At 55.8% G+C, this 23292-nt stretch overlaps 1 protein-coding gene across 1 annotated transcript; it reads right to left on the minus strand.

The window, feature by feature from the left end:
• Positions 1 to 166: 166 nt before the first annotated feature.
• On the minus strand, positions 167 to 23220 carry Smtn (smoothelin). Its single transcript, XM_052736326.1, is given in 21 exon segments — positions 167 to 485; positions 4818 to 4969; positions 5688 to 5805; positions 6012 to 6185; positions 7964 to 8051; positions 8242 to 8304; positions 8400 to 8564; positions 9566 to 9641; positions 9725 to 9880; positions 12767 to 12939; positions 13097 to 13229; positions 13231 to 13580; positions 13662 to 13733; positions 14315 to 14387; positions 14471 to 14806; positions 15692 to 15789; positions 15881 to 15959; positions 16051 to 16144; positions 16479 to 16627; positions 21263 to 21368; positions 23082 to 23220. Coding segments are annotated over 20 exon segments (2751 nt in total). The 5' UTR covers positions 21314 to 21368; positions 23082 to 23220; the 3' UTR covers positions 167 to 334.
• Positions 23221 to 23292: the final 72 nt, after the last annotated feature.

Consider the following 23292-nt stretch of genomic DNA (forward strand, 5'->3'; position numbering starts at 1 on the left):
GGGCTCTTCTCTTTACTTGCTGCGAGTAGATGGTGTGGGAAATCAAATCGGAGTTCCTGAACATCCCTGGGTGACTCCTCCCACTGCCTGGCAGTGGGAGTCGGCGACATTTTGTTATAATTCACAACCCGATGCCATTCCCCAAGACAGCAGAGAGAAGTCAGGATCGTTGAAAACCAATAATTTATCAAAACGCTGCGTGTGTACAAGGGGGGAGGGGTGTTTCGACAGACCCGGCGGCGGTGAGCAGGCGCACTGAGGGGAGGGACGGGGACGGTGCTGGGGTGGGATGGGGACAGCCTGCAGCGCGGGCTGGGCGGTGTGAGCAGAGTGGCTAGACATTCTTGCCGCGCAGGCGCAGCTCATGGCGCCGCAGGTGGTTGTACAGCGATTGCACGTAGGTGAAGACGCACTTGGGGTCGGGCTTTTTGCCCATGATCATCATGTCCTCCACCTCCACCAGGGGCACACAGTCCACCAGCATCCTGCAGGGGAAGGGGCACAGGAGTTGTTATCAGTGCCGGCCTGCTTTTTGCTGTGTCCCTCTGCCCCGAGGTTTGGTCTTTGCTGCAGCCTGTTGGTCTTTTCACAAACTCCAGACTGTCCATCGACTAGAAACACTTTCCAGGAACGGAAAGCCACGGCCAAACCCAGGGGCCATTCTGCCCATAGACTGAGCATAGAGGAAAGATGGAGCTGGGGAGTAAGCCATGCCCCACCTCAGGCAGGCAGGTTCTGGCTCTAGACCCCAACTCCTCTCCACAGGACCCACTGCGCATGTACTAGTTAGTATACCCCTGTTGGTAGAGTCTCAGCTAGGCCATTATACTCCTGGGAGCCATCCCCTTTGGTTAGTCTCTCTATGGCCAGGAGTCCCTAGTGACGCGCTTTCTCCTAGGGAACAGGTCTTCTACTGGAAATGGAGGCCAGGGGGTATATGTCAGGAGTGCTCCTTTAGCCCTTACCAGCTGCACTGGGTGGAGCAAGGGAGGCAGATGAGGACCCCAGCCATATCAGCTGGATCATCCACACCCTACACTGTGTTCAGTGTGCAACTGCCCTCTGATTCTCCTTCAGCGTGCTGCACTCTGCTCAGCCTCACAGCTCAGAAGGTGCCAGGTTAGACCTGGTAATGGGATACAACCCTGGGTGTTGGCAACTGCTCCTATGCCCTACTGTAAGAACCTTTCCCCCACAGCTTTAAGATGGGGTACAAGCTCAGCTTACTCTCCCTCCTGGCCTCTAGTGTGCACCGGCCCCTCATTACTGCTGCTCCATAAGCTTACTTTGGCAGGGAAGGCAAAAGCAGATTGCTGCTGTTCCCCAGACACGGGCTAACCCAGGTTAACTGGTACCTTCAAACCCAGGACTGCGGCAGGGATCGACTCCCAGCCCACCTAGACCACTTTTGTATTTTTGTGGTGCTGGAGATTAAATCCAAGGCCTCAAGCTTGAGCCACAAGCTCCCGACCACTGAGCTACATCCTTAGCTCTTTCCCTTTTGAGATTGAGGGTCTCAATAAATTGCTGGGGGTGGTCTTGAAATCACTCTGAAGCCCAGGCAAGCCTCGAATTTGTGATTCTCCTACCTCAGCCTCCGGCGTAGTTGGGATCACAGCCCAGCTCCTCACCATGCTGAGAAGCAGAAAAGTTTCTGTCCGGGTTCTACCTCGGATCACTCCTAGGTGCTGTATAAGACTCTGCTCTCTCCTGTGACCCTGGCCTCTCCCCGCTTATTAGTCATTCCCAACTTCATTTGAGACCTTGGAAGTACTCAGGATAAGTGACAGGTACCCGGCTCTACTTATGATGGGCTATGTGCGTGCCTGTGGGGTCATCCCCACCCCACATTTGGCTTGTTTACCCAGCTGTACCATGGTGAAGAGGCGGCCTCTCTCTGGAGCATCTTCCAACTGCAGCTATCTTCCCAGGGATCCCAGCCTCCCTCCCCCAGTCCGGAGCTCCCTCCTGCCAGTGATGCCTCCCTGGAGACCTTATAAAGCCATTGTTTATACTGGGGTACATGGTTCAGGCTACCCAAGTGACAAGCCAAACACCAGGCAACTAAAGCAACAGCACGCAGCTGAGTCACAGTTTCCTACCCGATCCGAGTTACAGTAGCCTCTTTTCTTCAGAGTGGCCTGCTGAGCAGCAAAGTCCATATATGACCGAGAGACTGTACCAAGTCTGTTTTTCCACACCTGGCCCTGAGTGTGTGTGCACATGTGTTCCTTCCCACCAGGGACCCTGGCCCAGGAGGGTACCCCAGGACATCCTTGTTGACGATCTCTGAGTCACGTATCTTCCAGCAATCCCTTGGCTCCCTTTGGACCTCTATCTTTACTTCAGTCCTGGTTCTGACCCCTTGTGGATGCTGGATAAGATTCTGCCGTCTTCTGGGATCCTACCTCTGCCTCCCACCTACTTCTGTCTACAAAACTGGTGGGAATACAGTGGTGGGGTTATAAAAGGAACCACAGGATGGAGAGTCTGGAATCATTCTGTGACCTGAACTTGCTTTCTGAATTCCTTATCTGTAATGGGACAGTCAGTTCAGGTCAGAAGTCTTTCCTGTGGCCCCGAGGTAAGGTGACCAAATGGGAAAGCCATATGGCTTAGGGGAGCCAGCCAGAAACATCTTCCTGTTGAACTGGCCCCATTTCCAAGCTCCCCATTTTGGAGAAGGACACCACCAACTCCCCATATGGCACATTCTGAGTTTGATTGTGTCTTGACCCTCCTTTCTCCAAACCAGATCAGGGACCCTGTCTTTCTACCTTTTTTTTTTTTTTTTTTTTTTTTTTAAAGACAGGGTCTTGTAGCTGGGCAGTGGTGGCACACACCTTTCATCCCAGCACGTGTGAGGCAGAGGCAGACAGATACCTGTGAGTTGGAGGCCAGCCTGGTTTACAGAGTGAGTTCCAGGACAGCCGGGACTACACAGAAAAACCATGTCTCAAAAAACGAAAAGACAGCACTCGGGAGGCAGAGTCAGGCAGATCTCTGTGAGTTCGAGGCCAGCCTGGTCTACAGAGCAAGATCCAGGACAGGCACCAAAAACTACACAGAGAAACTCTGTCTCAAAAAACCAAAACAACAACAACAAACAAAAGACAGGGTCTTGCTATGTCGCCCAAGCTGGCCTTCAACCGTGACCCTCAAGCGTCAGGCTCCTGCATGCTGGGACTGCAAGCATGCACCACCACATCAGGCTCTGTCCCTTCCTCTAGTTCTGCTCTTACTCCATCTTGACTATCTCAAGTTTCACCCAAGGAATGTTCTAGAATGCTAGCCTCAGCACGCCTCTCCTGTCTGGATACCTTTGACTCCTGGGTCCTCCAACTGTGGTCTCCCTCTTCCACCTCTCATCAAGTCCCTTCCTTCCAGGTTATGCTATGTTCTCCATCTCTCTTGTCCCTGGCCCTGTTGGGCCTGTTCCTGTGTCTGCAGCTCCTTCTCCTCCTTCAGTCTGAACTGTTCAGATCCCAGTTGAGTTTTTCTCTTTTTTACAGATTGCCATCCTGGGCCTGAAGCCTGAGTCTGGGGCCTCCTGGGCTCCCCTATCGGTCTCCTCCCTTGTCATCACTACCCACTGGCAATAGTGTCACCTAGGGTCCTGCCTGTCTCCTTCGGCTTTTCTGAGCCCCCCCCACCCCCGCACCTCCCCCGTTCCCCTCACCCCTCTCTGTGCACTGATGAGCAGATTCCGGTGAAATGGGACGGGTGGGAGAGGCGACATGTCTCACCGTGGGGTCCCAAGCAGGGGTTAGGACTTTTTGGTTTTTACCAGCCCCTTCTGGACCAGACAGCGGTAGAATTCCTGGATGTACGTGTACACGCACTTCCAGTCAGGCTCTCGAAGCCGCACCATGTCCTCTGTATCCAGGAGCTGCGGGCAGTCCGCATGGGTCCTGGGAGGGGAGGGGGCCAGGAAGGGGCAGGGGGCAGGACCCGGTGGAGGAAGGAGGGAGAGAGGCCAAGAGAGAAGGAGGACAGAGACACACACACACATACACACACAGAGACATGAGTTCAGTTATGGTATCAGTGCCGCATCTGCCAGCCTCCCGCATGCCCCCTCCCGATGGTGGACGTGCTGCTCACTACCCATCACTAATGGTGAGCGGTGCAGACAAGGGTGGGGGGGGCAAACCAGTCACAGGTGCAGAGAACTCTTGGGGCAAGCGGGGACGCAGGGGGGAGGGGGGCAACGGCATTGGTGCCGAGGTTGGAGAGGAGGGCTGTGCCCCATGGAGGGGGGGGTGAGGGAGGCGTGAGAGGAGTGGGGGAGGAGGAGGAAAAATCCTGGAGGGAACCAGAAAGAGAAGGGGAGAATAAGAAAAAGATGGAGGAGGGTGCTTGGGTGCGGTGTGCAGAAGGGGCAACGATTCCAAAGTGGAGGGCTTTTGATGTCCTATATAGGCCTATATAGGTCACTCGGGCACGGTGCCTGGGCCAGGAGCCTCCTTTTGGAATCTCCAGCCGGGATCCCGTGGGAGCAGGAAGCTCTGGTGGTAGTGGGAGGGAGAGCAGGACAGAGAAGTGGAGAGAGGAGGGGTAGGGGCAGAGGGAGGAGGGAGAAGTTATGGACAGGGCCACCTGGTGGGCTGTAGCCTGGTGGGTAGGCGAGCCTGCCGCTCCTTCCTTCCGGTGGGCACCTGGCACACTCAGCGACAGGCGGGCATGGGTGGAGGAGGACGGACACTCTCTGGGGAAGGGGGTCTCGTCTGCAGACCCACAGTACCACTGGCCACTTCCACGGGGTCTCAGGGCCGCTCAGCCCAGCTGACGCCAGGAGGCATGGGGCCCCTACTTACTCAGCAGATGAGAAGGCCATTTCAAAGTTCTGGCGCCTGTTTTGTGGGCTAAGCTGCCCATAGTCAAAAGCCTCTGGGAAGAAGTTGTGCACCAGGGCACAGAAGGCCATCCCATCACTCCAGCTAGAGGAGAAGTTCTGGATGTCCACATGCTATGGGAGGTAGAGGCGGGTCAGGACCCTGGGGGGCAGCCTTCCCATGCTTGCTAACCCTCTCTGCCCGACATTCTGGCACCCCAGACCCATGGCCGTTGGGCTCAGACAGACCTTGTAGCTTGCTCAAAATGATACAGTAAGTGAGTAGTCAAAACATGAGCCTTGGGGCTGGAGAGATGGCTCAGCATTAAAGAGAATGGGCTGTTCTTCCAAAGGACCCATGTTCAGTTCCAAGCACCCACATGGCAGCTCATAACTGTCTATAACTCCAGTTCCAGGGGATCTGACACACCTTCACACCAATGCATATAAAAATAAAATTAAATAAATTAAAAAACAAACAAACAAACAAACCATGAGCCTCTTCCAATTTGGTGTATGAATCCTCTGAACTGTGATTTTTAGGGGGAGGGGCTACTGAGAAGCCCAATGCCACTTAGCTAAGACTATGGGCATGTTCCAGTCATTCCTCGCTTACATTTACTCTGTGTAACACTGGATGGACTCCAAGAGCCGGAGCCGTCCTTGAATCATACCCATCAAACCCAAACGGCCTTCACTGAGCCCTTCTGGGATCCAGAGCAGGACACGTGGTCTCCCTGATACTTAGTTTTCCCATCCGAGAACGTTTTTCACATTTCTGGCCAGAGTACATGGGAGCTGTGAACTAACTCTAAGGAGCAGGTACCAAGCTGAGGAGTTCCACTGGGCTCACCTCGTAGCCACGGGTCTTGGCTCTGCACCAGTCCAGCAACATCTGCTTGATGCTGTTGGCGTTGGGGACTCCGAAGCTGGTAGAACGCTGTACAGCTGTACGGGGTGTGCCAAGACCGCTGTGGGGGGTAATGTGGGGAGGAGGGTCACGAGACTCCATTAGTGGGCCAGCCTACCCTTCGGACCCCTGGTCTAATCTTCCATGACTTTCAATCACAACTGGAACCCTGCTTCTCCCATCTCCAGCTCCACCCACTGAGCTTCAGGCCCTATCCCCAATGCCCAGACCATCTCCACTGGCCAGCTCACACCTCCTACCACTCACCCTGAAGAGCCTTCTTTCTCCAGTTTCTCAATCATGGCCTTGCGTGCTTGGGATGCTGAAGTCTTGGGCAGACTCTGTGCCTTCATTAACTCTTTCTTCTTCTCTGCCTGACGTTTTTCAAGGGCTGCCAGGCTGCCAGGACGTGGGCTGGCTTGGTCCTCTCGGTCGAAGATGCTGGAGGGTGACAAAATGAATGCTAGGTTGGAGGAAGAGTGGGGTCCACTCTCTTGGCACCAGACCAGGATCATCAGCTTGATGCTGTTGGTATTGGAAACGCCAAAACTGGTGTAGCTCTCTGTACGGCTACATGGGGGTCCTCCTGGGCTGCTATGGAGCAGCGTTTAGGAGAGGTCTTATACTGCATCAACTACCACCAGTGACTTCACTAACAAATGAAGGAGGGTAGGGGGAGTGGAGGGTGGTCTTAACAGAGGGTGTCCTTGTCACACCCATTTTACAGAGCAGTACACAAAGGCACAAACACGAGAGGCAGCCAAGCTTGTTTGATCAGGCTTGATCCCCAGCACTTTTCTAGGGATGTGTGTCCTACTGCCAAGTTCTCAGCAAGCTCAGAACCTAGTAGGCATTATCAAGTAATAACAGTGAGCCAGACCTGGTGGCACGGACTAGTAATCCCAGCTACCGGGGAAGCTGAACCAGAAAGACTGCAAGTTCGAGAACCATCTAAGCGATAGACTGGATGAGTTAGGGAAACTCTGACTCAAAATTAAAAAATGAAAGGGCAGGGATGCGGCGTACTGGTGAAGAACTTGCCTAGGAAGCATAAGGCCCTAGGTTCAATCCCCAGTACCTATACCAAACAATAAAAAGTAGTCAAGTGAGCAGCATGAAATAGAAACAGTGGTAGCTCACGCCTCTTAAGACTTTACTGTGTGTCCTTTTGTTACTTCTAGTGCTGGGGGAAGGAATCCAGGGTCTCCTGTGTGCTAAGCAAATGCTCTACCAATGAGCTACACCCTCAGTCCTCCCACTGTGCTATTTAAACACCACAAGGGACTTTGATGTGTTGGTGTGCTCCTGGAATCCCAGAACTCCGGAGGTTGAGGCTGGAGGATCACAAGTTCAAAACCAGCCTGGGACACACAGTGAGACTCTGTCATGTGCCCACCTCTCCCCACAGCGCAAAAATCCAAAAAAAAAAAAAATGTAAGCCTATAATTCCAGATACTGAGGTAGCTGACGCAAGTTCATAGCCTGTTGGACCACAGAGGGAGTTCAATGCCAATATAAGCAATTTAGGGAGAGACCCTGCCTCAAAGTAAAAAAACAAAGAGGGCCAGTGATGTAGCTCAGTGGTGCAGTGCTTGCCTAGCATACATGAGGCCCTAGGTTCTAATACCCAGTAACACACACACACACACACACACACACACACACACACACACACACACACAGACAAAAATGAATAAATAAATATGTTAACAAATAAACTTTACAAGAGGTGAGAGGAATCCACACTATTTCCACTGACAATGAGGAAATAAAGGCCTCTTTTGTAGGATGTCAGAGGACACAGTTGCAGGTCTGGAATTTGCATTGCAGGTCACCAATTGAGAACTGGAATCATTGTGGTCTGCTTTCTTCCAGCCCTGTATCCTCTGTACTGTGGGGTGTACCTCTCCCTCACAAGTGCCTCAAGTCATCAACACATGGCCCAGATGTGGTTTGCAGAGGTTAGAAGGTGGCAGTGCCAGTGAGTGGTGGTAGGTCACTCTTTAAGGCTCAGTGTGAAACCCAGAGCAAGTGTCTGGTCTCCACCAGCGTCCTCCACCCCTACCCTGTGGTGTGGCTGAGGATTGAGAAAGATCACAAAGCAAGCAGGACGTGTTTGGGACCTCCCTGACTGCATGCTTATCCTCTCAGTAGGTCAGTCTGCCCCTCTGCAGAATGGGTATGCAGTGAGGTCTCCATAGGCACCGCCCCATGCTCACCTGCCCATCTTTTTGGACGAGGAAGAGGAAGAGGAAAAGGTCTTGGTTTGGACTGTGGTGCTGCTGCTGCTGCTGCTGCCGCCGCCGTCTGTGGAAAAGGGAGTGAGGTGAGGACCCGGGCTGGACCTGAGGAAACACGAGGGGAGGCTGCCATAGGAGAGAAGTGCCGCAGTAGAGAGGTGATGGTGAGGGTGTAGTTGAAGACACAGTGTGTAAGGAAGAACTTAAGGAGGTGAGCAGGCAGGCAGGCAGGCAGAGGAGGGAGCAGGTGGCCTTACTCTCCGAGCGCCTCACGAAACTTGACTCCACCGTGGTGGTGCGGGCCGTCTGTGTGCCATCATCTGGAGGGGCAGGAAACAGGACACAGAAGCGTGTGAGAGGTACAGGGAATCACGTTGAGCCCGCCCTGGGCCCCAAGCCCTGCTCGGCCTCTTACTGGAGTGGACGAGCCGCTCAGTTTTGGTAACTGTGCTGACAGCTGAGCCGTCCGCTGCCCGCTGACTGTGCCGTGTGGTGGTCTCCGTAGCCATGTTGCTTCGGCTGTCCCCTGGCCGGGCCCGGGCCTCCCGTAGTCGCTGTTCTCGTTCCTTGTCCCTCTGGTCTGGGCAGGGGATGCCCCATGCATGCCCAGAAGGGCGGCGGCCCAGCGCCACACAGCACACATGCACAGACACAAGGGGGCACACGGGAGGGAGTGGAGGCGGCTCGTTAGAAACACCAATGGCACAGGAAAGCAGTGCCTCTCTGGGGATGGCTGAAAAGGGGGCGGGGGCGGGGGGGGGGGGGACAGCCGTAACTTGGCACCGAGCTGAGTGTGTGTGTTGGGGGTGATGGACTCTGCAGGTGGAAGAGGGAATAGAGAAGAGCTGATGTCACAGGGTATTTGGATCCAAGACAAGTTCCTATGGGAATAAGCAGCTGAGTCAGGAGGGAATAGCTGACATCCAAAGAGAGCTGCGTGGACACAGCAGTTGAGTGGTGGACCTTCAAACTAGCCTCAGGGAGGATGAGGAGAAGCATTCGGATCCAGGGAAAGAACAACTGAGAGAAAAGCTGGTGGAGAGGGTTAACTGGAAGAAAACGTCAGTAGGCCGGAAAGGGGACATCGGGGCACACGGAGCACAGCGGTACAGCACTTGTCGGGGACGCATGAGGCATTTGACTGCCAGCTGGGAGTGGGGTGGGGTGGGGTGGGGGAGTAATTGTTCCCAGAGAACAACTGTTCCAGAAGTAAATCTAGAGTATGAGGGGGACAAGAGCCGACTCCAGAGAACTGCAGAAAGAGGAACCAGCCACACACAGGGGCAGAGGCTAAGGGAGGCAAGCCAGGGGAGAGGAGCAGCTGGGGGATTATCTGGATTGAGGCAAGGCGCACCCGACAGTGGGCAGCAATTAGACGCAAGGGGAGAAGGGCCGAGGGGAGTGACTGGGAATGTACAGCTGGACACAGGGCAAGGAGGCCAGGGAGCAGATGGCTCACGGGCAGATGGCATGAGGAGGGCAGCTACTGAGCTGCAGCGTCCATGGAAGGACTCCCGAACGAGGGAGGGGCGCAACTGAGGGGTGGAGTGGCTAGATCTAAGTGGGCCGCTGGCTCTCTACCTCTCTTTCTTTGTCGGAGCTCACGGAGTGCAGCCCGGATGAGCTTCCGCTCCTCAAAGTTCGTAGTCTGGTCCAGCTGTAGATAAAACAGTTGTATGCGTACCTGGGGCCTGCCAATCCCTACCCTCTGCCAGCCCCCGGCTACCAGAGCTAACGTACCATCTTGTCCAGGACTCCTTCATCTTCAATGGCCATCAGCGCCTCGGCACTCAGGGGGCTCCTCCGCCCCTCTGGGGCTTTGTCCACTCGAGTCTGCTCTGCGCCATTAGCGGCTTCCACTGTCACAGAGGCAGGCTCTGCGGGATCTGGCTCCATCTACAGAGAGTGGAGAGGGCGTAGGGTTTACGCAGGGATGTGGGTGGGAGAGGATTAGATCCTGGGGCTGCGGGCATAGCACTGGAAATAACCACCAGCCTGCTAGGCCTGCTAATGTAGGCTGGCCATGTTGGTTTCAGGCTCACTGTAGTAAAACTGGCAGCTTTGTATAGTTTCCCACATATCGGAATCATACTAACCCAGATTGGTGGCAGTAGTAACAATGGTTTCCATTCAGTAGAAAATACCTGTATAAGCACTGGGGATTTTACTGTCCCTGTTATGACATAGGGGAAACTGAGGCTAGGCCCTCTGTGAGTGTGATACGGCCTGGGGGCACCAGGTCCCAGAGGCTCCTAAGAAGGTGGCTGACTGAGGCTACCCCAAGCCAAGAGCTCTCTGGAGCTCCATACCTTTTCCTTCTTTGCCCACCTTGCTGGGAACCAGTATCTAAGGGGCACTCAGCACTGACCTGTCTCCCCGAGGGGAACTCCCCCCTCGCCCCTTGAAACCAAGGCCCAGCTTAGCTACTATAGCCCTCCCCTCCTAGCAGGGCCTCTGTCTGTCATGATTGTAGGGAGAGCCAAGGTAGCAACTGCTCTAGAGAGGCTTGGCCTGGTTGAAGCTGCAAGACAGCCACCGGGGTAAGAGCCCGGCACCTTCTTGCCCCAATCTTAGAGTACCAGTGTCTAGTCCTCTGTACAGTGAGGTAAACTGAGGCTGAGACAGTGTTGGTACATCTACAGACACTCAGCAGAGCTGGGCTCAAATCAAGTCCCTCCCACAGACTGACTTACGAGACTGCTCCTGCGAGAGGGACCCGCAGAGGAGCTGCGGCGGGTGCTAAAGGCAGGCGGGTGGGCCACAGGGGCCCCAGCATCCTCGGCTGCCTGGAAGAGGGCCTCGGGGTCGGCAGCAGCCAGCAACAGTTCACTGGGCTCTAGCTCAGACTCCAGGTCCGGCACAAGCGGAACACCCAGCCGCAGGCTCAGCACCTCCACCTGCCTGCTCAGTGCGTCTAGCCGCCGGCTCAGGGCGGCCGTCTCTGCTCGGAGCTCTTCAGCTGCCTGGGCCACGGGCTCTATAGTCTCTACAGTGGCTAGGGCTGCATCAGCTGCCTGGGTCACCGCTGACCGGCCTGCTTCAGCCACAGCCTGCAGCTCCTGTAATGCCTGGCTCAACCGTTCCTCAAAGGCCACAGCCATCTCAGGCCCAGGCCCTGGTACTCCCGGCATAGTGCTAGCGGGGATTCTTTGGGGTACAATGGTGGGGACAGGAGCAGGGGCTGCTGTCTACGCTGGCAGCATCAGAGTCTTTGCAGCTGGTCTGAGGGCAAAGGCAAGGGCAGTGAGCCTGCCCCGCCCCTGCTGGCCTCCCAGCCTGCTACCAGCCAGCTGGAGCAACTGCCCAAATAGAAACCTATTCTGGGCTCATCTATGGAGGGGATGGAGGGGGATGGGTAGCCTGCGCAAACAGGCAGACAGGCTGCTGCACGTCTCAAGGATTACCGAGACCAGAGCCCCATGACCCATAGGTAGACAAACGGGAGCAGGAGGCAGGGAGCACAGGGCATGGACTGAGACGCCATGTATGTCAGCTGCGAGACTTTTATTTGCTGGACTCCTGCACGGCTCTGCTCTCATGCCATGCTGTTTCAGAAACCTTTAAACGAGCCAGGGAAATGGAGGCACAAAGAGGTGGGGTTTAAAGCAATCTGCTGGAATGGGGGCTTGGCCCTGAGAGACACGTCCTCCAGCCCAGCCACGGTGCTCAGATCCAACCCTAGCCGCTGTGCAAGTGCAGCATGGACACATCATCTGCTCTCCTCAGATGGGGAGACAGGTGAGTTGTTGGTGCCAGAGCCGCCTTACCCTGACACCTCCCATTCTCCCCAAGAGCCTCGCCTGTAACCATCCCTCACGACACCCATCCCTACCTATTGGGCCCTGCTTTGTGGCAAGAAGGCTGCTGTCGTTCCCATTCTCTTCCTGTTACCCCTCAGAAGACCCAGAGCTAGCTCAGTCTGACCACCTCACCTCAAAGACCCGTTCAGTCTGTCATACAGCATAGAGGGCATTACCTGGGTAGCCCACTAGGAATCTCTTCCTCGGCTGAGCTCCCAGCCAGTTGATCCTGGGCTTGGGAATGAATAATAGAAGGAATACATCGTATTCGGTTCCCGTGGCACCTGCTAGGCTGGTGCCTCACTTGCCTGGTACCCCCCTGCCTGTCTGTCTTCATCAGTGGTTCTGCCCTGCCCCCACGGCGAAGATGCTAATCAACAATCTCCTAATGGACTAGGCGGAGCTTGCATTAGCCTGTGAGCTGATCTACACGTTGGGGCTGATGTCCAGTGTTGAGTGCAAACAGGGCGGTAAGGGGTGCCGTAGGAGGAAGCCCCCACCACCTTCTCTGAGCCTCAGTCTTCATACTTGCTCATTAAGAATGAACTGATCAGTTTAGGTACAAGGATCAGAGGTCAGCAAATGGATCAAGGCATGGCGGCTCACACCTGTAATGCCAGCACTTGGGGTGGGGGTGGAGACAGGAGGATTACTGAGTTCAGGTTCAGCCCTTGGCTATGTCCTGAGATCACTGCCAGCCCAAGGTACAAGAGAGTCCACGTCAAACAAACTAAACAATAAAAGGCTCAGCACATGGCAAGAATGATTTCAGATATGTCCTTGGGTGATACAGTGGTTCCAGCTTAGCCATGCCACCAACTCCCTGTGGACTACTGGCAGCGACGCTCCTTCTCGGGCCTGGGCTGCTCTGCGCGCACAGTGGTGGCGGAGCATGGCGGAGAAAGCCTGCGAGCCCTGCACCCCTCAGCCGTCTCTGCAGGTGGTGGATGGTGAGGCTGGTGGAATGAGGAGAAAGGCTCACCTTGAAGTTGCAGCCTCCTCGGTTACCAGGGGAGGCATGGCTGAAGGTGGTGACGTGAGTGACACTGCCCAGTCGGGTCACAGTGCCAGGGCTGCTGACATGGGTGACGGCGCTCTTGCCCCCACTGCTGGCGCTGAGAAGGGTCGGGGGTGTCCGCAGTCCCAGGGTCAATTCTGGTTGGGGAGAAGGGCCGCTGTTGGAGCCAGGTGGAGTGAGGGCAGTGCCAGTCAAGGTGAGTGACACCCTGGACACCGGCCCTAGCACTGGTCTCACATGCAGAACTGGGAGTGAGGGGTGGCAAGGACTCCGCCCCAGCAGTGAGAAACCTACCTGCTCTCTGGTTGCCTGTGGGCAGCAGCACCCGGCCTGTGGAGGCCTGGCCACGGCCATCCTTGATCTCAATGGTAAACGTCGTCTTCATACTGCCCCCGGATTCCCCAGTGCCAATGCCCACAGGCAGCGGGGGTACTGGGCTCTTCTGAGCAGGGCCTGGGCCCCCCTGCTCTGTTTTCAAGGGACCTGGGAGCCAAGCCCCGCCCCTCAGGGCCCTCCTCTTGAGGGCAGCTCTGAAGCTGGGCCAGGGAATGAGCAAGTTCTCTTTGCTTCTTGTGGGAGGAAGTGTCACTGGGACCTCGAGAGGAGGAGGAGGCAGGGGTGGTGCCGACCAAGGAAGGGCCCAGGAGCCTTGTGGGGGTCAGTGAAGTGAGGGCTGTTCGGGGTGGGCCATCCTGGAGCCTGGCAGCCACAGGAGAATCGGACGTGAACTTGCGGACGCGGTCTCTCACGGAGCCAGCCCGTTGGAACTGGGACGGTCCTGGAAGAGACAAGGAGGCTGTCAGTGGCTGGGGGGGATAGGGACTGCCCAGAACCTGGGGATGGCAAATATGGGCAGTACCTCGATTTGGGGTTGGCTGTTGGGGACTGAGCACAGATAGGGAGCGTTGGCAGGGTTGTGGTTTGGCCAGATCTGGTAGATTGGTGAATAGGTGGCAGCCATACCGGAGGGAAGAGAAAGAAAAGTAAACGGTGGGGTGGCGTCCATGTCACATTTATCTCAACCCCTCTGCAGCCTCCTTCCTCGCCATGGTCAGCTCACTCGCTGCCGAGGCCTGTCTACTCAGCTCTCTTGGAGGCTCCTCCTTTCTCTCCTGCACTGACCCCAGGATGACGTGGACACTCTCAGGAGCCAGGGGTAAGTTTGGGCCAGAGGAAGGTATCCAGATTCTCCTTACTGATGAGACTAGGGGACAGCCCCCCCCACCCCCCAGCCAGTACTGCCCATAGATCCAGCTGGGTGATGGGTGTACTCCCTTATTGGGGAGAAGAATGTGCCTGAGGCCTGTTGCCTTTCAAGGCTGTAAGGAGGCCTCTGGCCATGGGTGGCAGGGGCGGGAATACCTCAGGGGCAGTGGTGGGGAATGTCAGGGATTGCCTGAACCTGAGAAAGCTAGAGCTGCTGAAGCGGCAGAAGCCATCCTACAGGCAGGGAAAGGGGAGCAGGAGCAGGGGCCAGCAGACGCCTGTAGCAACCTGTACAGGGATCCTCACCTGTTCTCTTAGTGCTGGAGGAGCCTCTGGCGGGGCCCAAGGTGTTAGAGGGCTCTGTGGGGCCAGGCAGGGGCTGCAAGGGAGACACCACATAGGAAGGGGCTCTCAGACCAAGGAACTCACCTGCCTGGCATCCCTGCCCCTCACCAAACTCACCTTGCTGATGACCTGCCCCTGAGAGCTGGGGGGTGCTGGTGACATGGGGGGCTCAGGGCTGGGAGTTCTCGAAGGGCGAGGAAGTGACTCAGAGCCGTCCAGAGCCTCAGCAGCAGGGCACTGGGCTCCGGCGGGTTCTAGCAGAGGCTCAGGAGAAGCAGTGGTGGGTGAACTGTCAGGTGAGGCAGGTGGTGAGCTGGGCATGCCCCCAGGCGGGGCCCTCAGCAGGAGAGTCACCGTGGTCACATCCTGGCTGGTGTCCTCAGGGGTTGGGGCTGGGGTTGGGGTTGGCTCTGGCGCTGCTGTCTGCTGTTTCTCTTGCTCTTGCTCTGGTACCTGCAGCGGACCCACCCACAGGATGCAACAACCAAGGTTTCTCTGCCTCCGAGCGCTCCCCCCACCCATGGAGCTGACAGAGCAGGCCATGCAAAGCAGAGAGGCTGGGCACGGCTTCCTGTGGGCGCACCTGCACAAGGAAGGCCAGTCAGTGCCCAAGGTGGTTTTACAACCACCGGATCCTAATTTAATGGTTGGTGCTAACAGGAGGCTGGCTGGGGACTCCGACTCCTAAAGGACCTCTAGAGCAGAGCTCTGGCCTCCGTCTGGCTAGTCAGGGAGAAGTCGAGTTGTGCAGAACTGGGCAGCTAGCGCCCTCTGCTGGCCATTAGTGGCAACCGTATGTCATGACTTCTCTCCCACACTACCTCAAGAATAGAGATGACACAGCGCACCGCTCAGCAGGGGCCTGACGGCAGGCCCTGGTGAGGTAAGGATGCAGGTTGTCTGGAGGGGAAGGGGCAGCATGGGATGTGTTTAAGCAGGGGAGGTACCGGGACTAGACTTGCATTTCCAGGAGAGCCTACCGGCTGCTGAGCACAGGCGGGGTGGGAGGGGTAGGGGTGGGGAGTAGGAGTGGAAGTTGGAGAGGGGCCAATGTATCCATAAGAGCAGCGATAGGGAAGGAACAGTAACTTGGAGCTGTGTAGACAGGCTGGCTTTGAGAGGAAAAACCCGAGTTCAAGGTCTGGAGTGGAAGGCACATGGCTGGAGTTGCCTGAGAGTGTAAGAAATGAACTCCAGGGTTTCCCCAAACACTGGCCAAGGGCCAGCTCCCAGTCAAATGACAGTGTAGCAAAGGAACACAGGCACTGTGCCCTGTTCTGTTGGCAACAAGAGGCACAAGACACTGGCCCGTCCTCCCTCCACACCCACACTCCTTACCTTACCAGGGTCCAATCTGTGAGCTGCCTGCCTCCTGCTACCCTCTCGGGAGCCACTGCTAGGAAGTCTACTGCACAGTCTCCCAGCCAAGGTGGCAGCTGGAAGGGCAGAGGCAAGTGTCAGGAAGTGACTGGCATGCTGTAGGCAGCAGCTTGCAGGGCAAGGGTGGGTCTTGGGCAGGGTACCTACCCTCAATCTCCTGAGCTCGCACACGGCGGATGGCAGCTCGGATCAGCTTGCGTTCCTCGTACTCACCGGCACTCCGAAGCTGTGGGTGACAGGCAGGCCACAGGGGATGGACTGTGGAGTCTACGTCTTCATTTACCCTTCCCCTACCTCTTGCCTCCCCCGGGCCTCACCAGTGTGGTCAACTCCTCCACGTCATTCATGGACTCCAGCTTCCCTGCCAACCGTGCGAGGGCAGCCTGCTGCTCAGCTTCCCGCTGTTGAGAGCTGCAGAGACATCATGAGCCTAACTACCATTGCATGACAGGGGCTGGAGGATGTGAGCCCAAGGAAAGGGTCAGGGTCAGAGGCCTGAACCTTGACAGAGAGACACGGAGCTGTCTGGGCAGAACCTCTGAGCAAACATCGATATCTATACATCTGTGGACACAGGCACGAACGCCACATGCTACCCACACTGTACAGCCACAGTTGGCACTTGGTCCAGACCCACAAATATCCTGTGCACGCCAATGCTCACAGGCTGTGGACACACCTATCTCCACATGAGCAGATCCCTGGCACACTTGCACTTGCAAACCCCGCCCCCTCTGCCACTCACTGTAGCCAGTTCTCCTTGTTGTCCTGCCGCTCGGCACGGAAACGTTTGGATGCCAGAGCCCCCTCTTCCCGTTCCAGCTCCTGCCGCTGCAGCTCCCGGATGGCGGAGCGGATCCGCCGCCGCTCTGCCAAGTCTGCTGTGACCTCCAGCTGCAATGCAGGTGGGAATGAGGGGTAGGGCATTCTGTCAGGGGCAGAGGACTGGCACCAGCTGCCCACAGTTCTGCCTGGGGCACAATGAGAGGCTTGTCTCCAGTCTCTCTACCCTAAGCCTTCCACGTGCCTGCCTCCCACTCAAGATCTTTAGGAGAGACCTAGCTCATGACGCCAAAGATCCCGAGGAACCCACTGTGCACTGTGGTACACAGACCACCTTCTGTGAGTGCAGAGCCAGCAACCACCCACCCAAGCCAAGCGCCAAGCCGTCAGGCACTCCTTTATGTGACTTGACACCTGCTCTCCTGAGTCTTTCGTTAGCCTTTTAGACCCGGGAGCCACAGCAGGAAGAGTGTGGTAACCCTTCTGAGCTACCAACAAGGTCCCTGGAAAGGGAAGGGTGATTCAGGTAGCTGAAGTCCCCTGGTGATCTAGTCCCAGAGTAGCAGGGCCCTGCTGGGAAAGATGTTAGATAGGGAAACTGAGGCAGAGGAAGGTGGTGTAGAGTCCTAGTTCCCTGGTTGGCTAAGGGTTACTTTTCCCTCTTTACTGACTTTGGCCTAGTCCTAGCCACCATGGAAGAAGTGAAGACCCAGAATGGGAAGGGCTGGTCCCCTAGAGAAAAGGACAAGGCAGCTAGCACTAGAGTCTACCTAGAGCCCCCGGAGGTGTCCACAGAGTACGGAAGGAAGCTCTCATCAGCTTCTCAGCTCAGCAGTTCGAGGAAAATTGGGGACCTGATAGAAACAGGTTCAGAAAAGCGCACTTCCTCTATGGTGTGCAGGCAATCCTGGTGCCCTCCCCACACCACCTGGCACAGTGCCCCCTCAAAGGGATCTTGGGGAAGAGGCCTGGCTCAGGGCTGGCTTACAGGGCGGTAGCAGAGCCAAGCCTCCAGTGTAGGTCTGGTAGGCAAAGAGGAACAGGAAAAGTGCCAGGTGATTAGCTCTCCCTTTTCAGTCCTCCTCCTTGGTCTTTCCTTCGCAGTTGGGGAGCTGGGGAGTGCAGGTGGAGAGTGGGCAGAGGTGAACAGGCTTCAGTAGGGAGTGTGAGCTGGTCCAGTTTTGCCACTACCCAGCTTGTCTTAATCTGAAGAGAGCGGGCAAAGCCTTGGGGGGCAGTCCTCCAAGATCCACATTCCTGAGGAGCTAGGGAGAGTCAGTCCCCCCGAAGCTCAGGCCAGAGGCTCTATCAGGTCCCAATCTTGACTCTAAAGTCAGGGCATATTCCTTAACCTCTCTGTCACTACTTTCTAATTTTCCAGGTAGGACAATGGCCTTTGGGACAGAGCAGGAGCTGGGAAGGGAGCAGAGACTCAGAGGTGGTCTCCTCTGCGTGTACAACATGCATATGCAGAACGCATCACCTCTCCTCTCTGTTCTAGTCAGCCAGGAGTAGGAGGTAAAGACAAGACAGAACTATTGGTATATTTATTGAGACCTAAACTGTGTCGGACCCTGCACTAAATCCCCACTTGTCATTTCTGTTTGTTTGTTTGAGATAGGATTTCTCTGTGTAGCCCTGGCTGTTCTGGAACTCACTCTGTAGCCCAGGCTGGCCTGGAACTCAGAGATTCGCCTGCCTGTCTCTGGAGTTTTTTTCCTTTTTTAAAGATTTATTTGTATTTATGTGTATGCGTGTGTCTGTATGAGTGTATCCTCCATGTGTATGGGTGCCTGTGGAGACCAGAAGAGGGCATCAGATTACCCAAAGCTGGAGTTACAAGTGGTTGTGAGCCACCTGATGTGGGTGTGGGGGGAACCAAATTTGGGTCTTCTGGAAGAGCAGAAAACGCTCTTAACTGTTGGGCTCTCCAGCCCCTTTATCTATTCTTGATACATTGTTTCCATCTGATAAGAGGGAAATGAGTGTCTTGTTTATGGTCAAATAACTTGAGACGTTAAACGTCAGTCTCTCTGACTGCCAGGTTTGCCTAAAGCTGAAGATAACAGTAATGCTGGAGTCTCTGTCACGGTGGGAACTTTGATGTTCTATACTGAAGACCCCTTGAGCCTGGTCTAGAAATGTCAAAGCCTTAGGAGACCTTATTACAACCAAGGGAACGATGCTCACTTCCCCGAAATATTTGGAGATTGGTGGCCTTGGGGGACAGCTGGTCCAGAGGGTAAAGGCCTGGAAATACAATAACTAATCCTTTCTATCATGGGTCCCCATTTCCAAACCCTGGACAAAAAGAACAAGATAGGAACTTGGCCATTTCTACAACCCCTGGGTACCTCAGTGTCTCGATCTGGAAACTGGGATCCTCCCTCTGAATCCCGTAAGTGGATGGCGTGGCTGAGAGATGGACCTCACTCTGCTGGCCACTCTCTGGCATGATCTTTCCTTTTGGGACTGCGGGCAAAGCTCTGACCAGTGTCCCTGCTGTGTGTCTTGTGTTCCCCACCCTCTCAAACACCAAAGGTCAGATCACAGTGTTCCTACTGTGTCCAGAGTTCCCCACCCTCTCAGTAACCCCCACTGTGTGTAGAGGGGACTGTGGGAGGGAGGGAAGGAAATACAAAGAGCTATTGTCCACCAGGGGGAAGGGGACTGTTTCCGAAACTGCCTAGTGAAATTCTCCTGGGAGGAAAGAGGGTGCTTCCTCCTCCTGCGGGAGCCTGGAGAGGGGGCGGGACTGGGGCTCTGGCGCTTTCTACTCTTGCTGCTGGGGGCGTCCGGCCGACCTAGCATCTCTGTAACTTTAGTCTCTCCACCTGCCCAAGAAGCGATTCTCCTCCAGATCCTCCCTCAAACCCAGGATCAGAGCTGCCTGCAGTGTTGAGAGCAACGGGGAAACGCCTCGCCAGGGGGCGCTGAAGGGCCGCAAGCTGCGGCCACTAGCGCGGGGCTCGCCCACGCCCCACCCACCCAGTCTCCAGCCGGGCGCTGCTGCTAGGAGCTCGGCAGGAAGCCCCCCGCTACCGCCGGCTTTAACGCCCCATCTGCAAAGGAAGGGAGGTTCACAGCCCCTAAGCTGCTTCCCCAGGTCACCCGGCCGGGAGGTAGAAGGCGTGCAGACACGTGGCAGAGGGCACACGCGGGCGTGCTTGTCCCCGGGTGCCCCTGTCCCACGCAGCCCACCACCCCGACCTCAGGAATGTGCGGGAGCGGGGCCGGAAGCAGCTGCGGCTCCCCGAGTCAGCTGGGCACAGCTTTCCCATATAAGGCCGGGCCCCGCGGGGAGGAGCCGGGCTTGGGACGCCCCCGTTCCTGCCACGAGGCCGGAGGGTGGGACCCTCTCACAGCTCTGGGGCGCAGCAATGGCGGGCGCGGGGAGGTGGAGGCGCAGGGCCGGGGTGGGCCTGGGGCCGCGGGGCCGAGACGGGGTCAGGTCTCACTTGTCCTTTCCTCCCGGGGCTGGGAGGAAGTGCGTCTGTCAACTACTGCTCCCGTTCTTCCCTGTAACTTTTTCCCAGCACCCAAACCTTGCGTGAGTGGGATCTGATGCTGGAGAACCTCTGAGATGAGAGTGCATGGACACCCAGCCTGGCTTTCCACGAGGACTCACTCTGACTTCTTGAGGGACGGTGAAGATGGCTGGTGGGCGTCTTCGGAGACCCAACCCCATCTCCTGGCTGCTACACAGCAAGGAGTGGCTGCCGTGAACGAGGTTAAGAGGCTGGCCCCGGGACACACAGGCCAACTGCCTAGGGGGATGAAGGCAACTAGGCCAAGAGGTCCCAGCCTCTGCCTCTAGGGGCAAAGATGGGTGGTGCTGTGGGACACTGGTAGAGAAGGTCAGTCTCTACTTTCCTGCCCTGAACAGAGATCAGGGGCTGGGTGGTGGCCGCTCTCCCCATGGCCTACTTGCATGGCCTTGCGGATGGACACACATCACTGCCCTGCTGTGTTGTCCTACTGCCTCCCTGTACACGGGGGTAGGAAGAAGGTGGTGAACAAGGATGGAGTGGACTACTCCAGCCTCTATCCTCAAGTTAGGACCATACCTTGTTTCACACTAGCAACCTTCTTTTTTTTTAAACAAGTTAAAAAAAAAAAAAAAACTGAGGCTAACATAAGAAAACAACAGACTAGACATCACAGAACCCATAAGAGCCCACAGTCTATTTCTCTCTCATGGTTCTTCCAGACTCTGGGTATCCCAAGATCCCCTTTGGAGTTTGGACCCTGGTAAAGCTTTTAACCTGGAGCGTTTGGGTATGTGATTTCACCACACAGAGTGGCGGTATCCTGGCTCTCGGAGCACGTGTGAACGTTCTGTAAGATGGTGTACTCAGCAACCTACTGCTGTGGTCTGGTTTATTAATCATTGCTGCTACCATTATCATTGGGCAGGCTTCCAGGAGTGGGCAGTGCCCGGGCTGCCCAGGAGAGGCAGATCCAGCCTTCCCACACCTGTAGCAGCCCATGGGCGAGTCCCCAGAAGTTACTGTTTAAACAGATGACAGTTGGAGGTGGGTAGGGACCAGGTCTCAGCACCGGACACGGACAGGCACATGCCACAAGGGCCTGTGGATCGGCCAAGTGGAACCAACCTGAAGCCGATCCTTTACCCTCCCTTCCAAACCCCTCCCTCTTCCTAAGTAATGAAAAGTACAAAAGTAGCGGCCTTATATCCCAGGGCTGGCTCTTGCCCACCACACGTACAGTAATAGGGCTACTTACCAGTTTTCGGAGGGCTCCCTCATCCAGCCCAGCTAAGGCCTCGTCTGCCATCTTGCTGGCCCCTAGCTCCTTATGTGCGTCAGCTCCTGGTGGCACTCTGGGAATTCTGCAAGAGGCAGACATGAGTTAGATTGCTGGAGCTTGTAGAAATCTCAGTCATTGCTGGAGCTTGTAGAAATCTCAGTCCCTTGGGTTTTATGCCTCGATTTCCCTCTCTAGCCCATAACATTCATTTCTGTCCTATCCTACCCTGCCAGGTGGCTCCTGGCTAGGAACTGTCTTCTGCCCTCCAGTGGTTTGCTGAAAAACTCACTAACCAAGAATAGGTGTTCCTGTTCCAGCCTCACCAGCTTGGCTACCAGTCTGCCCTGTGGTCTAAGTTGGCATCCTGACTAAGCTCTAAACAAGGAGGGCATGGACCTGGATTGAGAAAAGGAATCAGCAAGGCCCACCCAAGCTGTTTACCACCAGGGGGTGCAAGCTGTTCTCTAGCTTCCTGTCACACCCACTCATCTCTAGGGCTGCCCGGCCTACCCCTCTACCTGCCTTCTCTCCACCAACTGGGCATCTGGCTGTGGGCTGAGTCCATGTCCAAGTCTTGCGGCAACTGTCACTCATTCCCATAGGTCTGGGGGCTACTTGTGTCTTATCCGTTGTTGGAACCAGCCTTCTGCGTATATCCATTTCACGCCTTTCCTCCCTGCGACACCAACTGACCTGACCTTCCGGAGCCAGGTGTCCAGCTCTCCCTGTCGGCTCACACACTTAGAATCCACTTACAGTTCACTTCCCCACTGAAGGGGCCTTGGGGAGCTGAGCCACCCGACCTCTGGACTTCAGGCAAAATGAGAGGATGGGAGAGGGCCCAAGATTCATCACAGGGGGTCAGTAAAACTCACAATCAAAGGGCAGGAAGAATCTAATACAAATTGTGGTTATTTCTGCCTTCTGAAGTCCCCTCCCCAAAATGCCAAGACTCCAGGATGTTTGTTTCTTGTCCAACTGCTGCCCATCAAAATGGATCCCTAAACCTGGTGCCAGCCTTTCAACCCAACTCTCTCCTTCCTGGAGCCCCGGAGTCTCTGGAATTCGAGAATCCATGGCCTAGCACACCTGGACACTTAGTTAATGTGATGACTGAAATGGCCTCAGGACCCCCACGTCCATTGATTCATCCCCAAATCATCCGTTCTCTCTACAACAGTCACTTAGTGTGAGTCACCCCATCCGGTGAATGGGTCTGGGGGAGTCCTAATGCACACTAGTTGGAGTTTGAAGAACTCCGTCCGCTCAAGTCACTGCTTGAGCTCGCCAAGGTTTTTTGCCTCCTAATCTAGCTACTCTATCTGGGTAGGGTAACTCCCCCTCCCCAATGTCATTTAATGGACACCGGTCTTAGATATTGTGGACATGCTGGGCTTCCTCATGTTGGGCAAGGGTGTTCCTAGTACCACTCTGCTCAGAAATTCCTGTCACTGCTTGCCACCATTCCCATGGATGGCTTCATGCTACATAGTTTGAGGTCCTGGAGATTGTTAAGACACCGCGGGAGGGGGTCGGGATGTGGGAAAGCTTCCTCAAGGTATCAGTTCCCCACACATTAGTGTCTCTGAGGATCGTGGAGCCTCCCTCTTCAAGGTCCATAGGTGCCTTCCCTAAGGTCTCAGAACCTTAATCGTGTGGCTTAAAGCTCCCGTAATTTGGTTGGGGCTACCGGACCTGGGAGTTCCAGAATCCCTGTCCAGACATCCAGGTTTCACCACCCCACCCCCCGGACACATCTAGACTCCTAGGGTCGCCCCGAGATCCTCACACCCACCTCTCAATCCGACCCGCCCTTTCCGTGCGGTTTCGTGTTAGTTTGCTCGGGACCCGGCGGATGCAGAGGAGACGGGCAGGCGGGCGAGCGGACGGGAGGCACTACAGCCCGGGATCCCAGGCCGGTTCAGCAACGTCCCCTGGACTCTGCGGCAGACGCCTGTCCCGCGGCGCCAGCCAGCTGGCTGGCCCCGCCCCGCCAAGCCGTCCCA

This window comes from Peromyscus californicus, unplaced genomic scaffold, assembly GCF_007827085.1.
Source record: "Peromyscus californicus insignis strain IS unplaced genomic scaffold, ASM782708v3 Scaffold_13__1_contigs__length_99412109, whole genome shotgun sequence".
Lineage (NCBI taxonomy): Eukaryota > Metazoa > Chordata > Mammalia > Rodentia > Cricetidae > Peromyscus > Peromyscus californicus.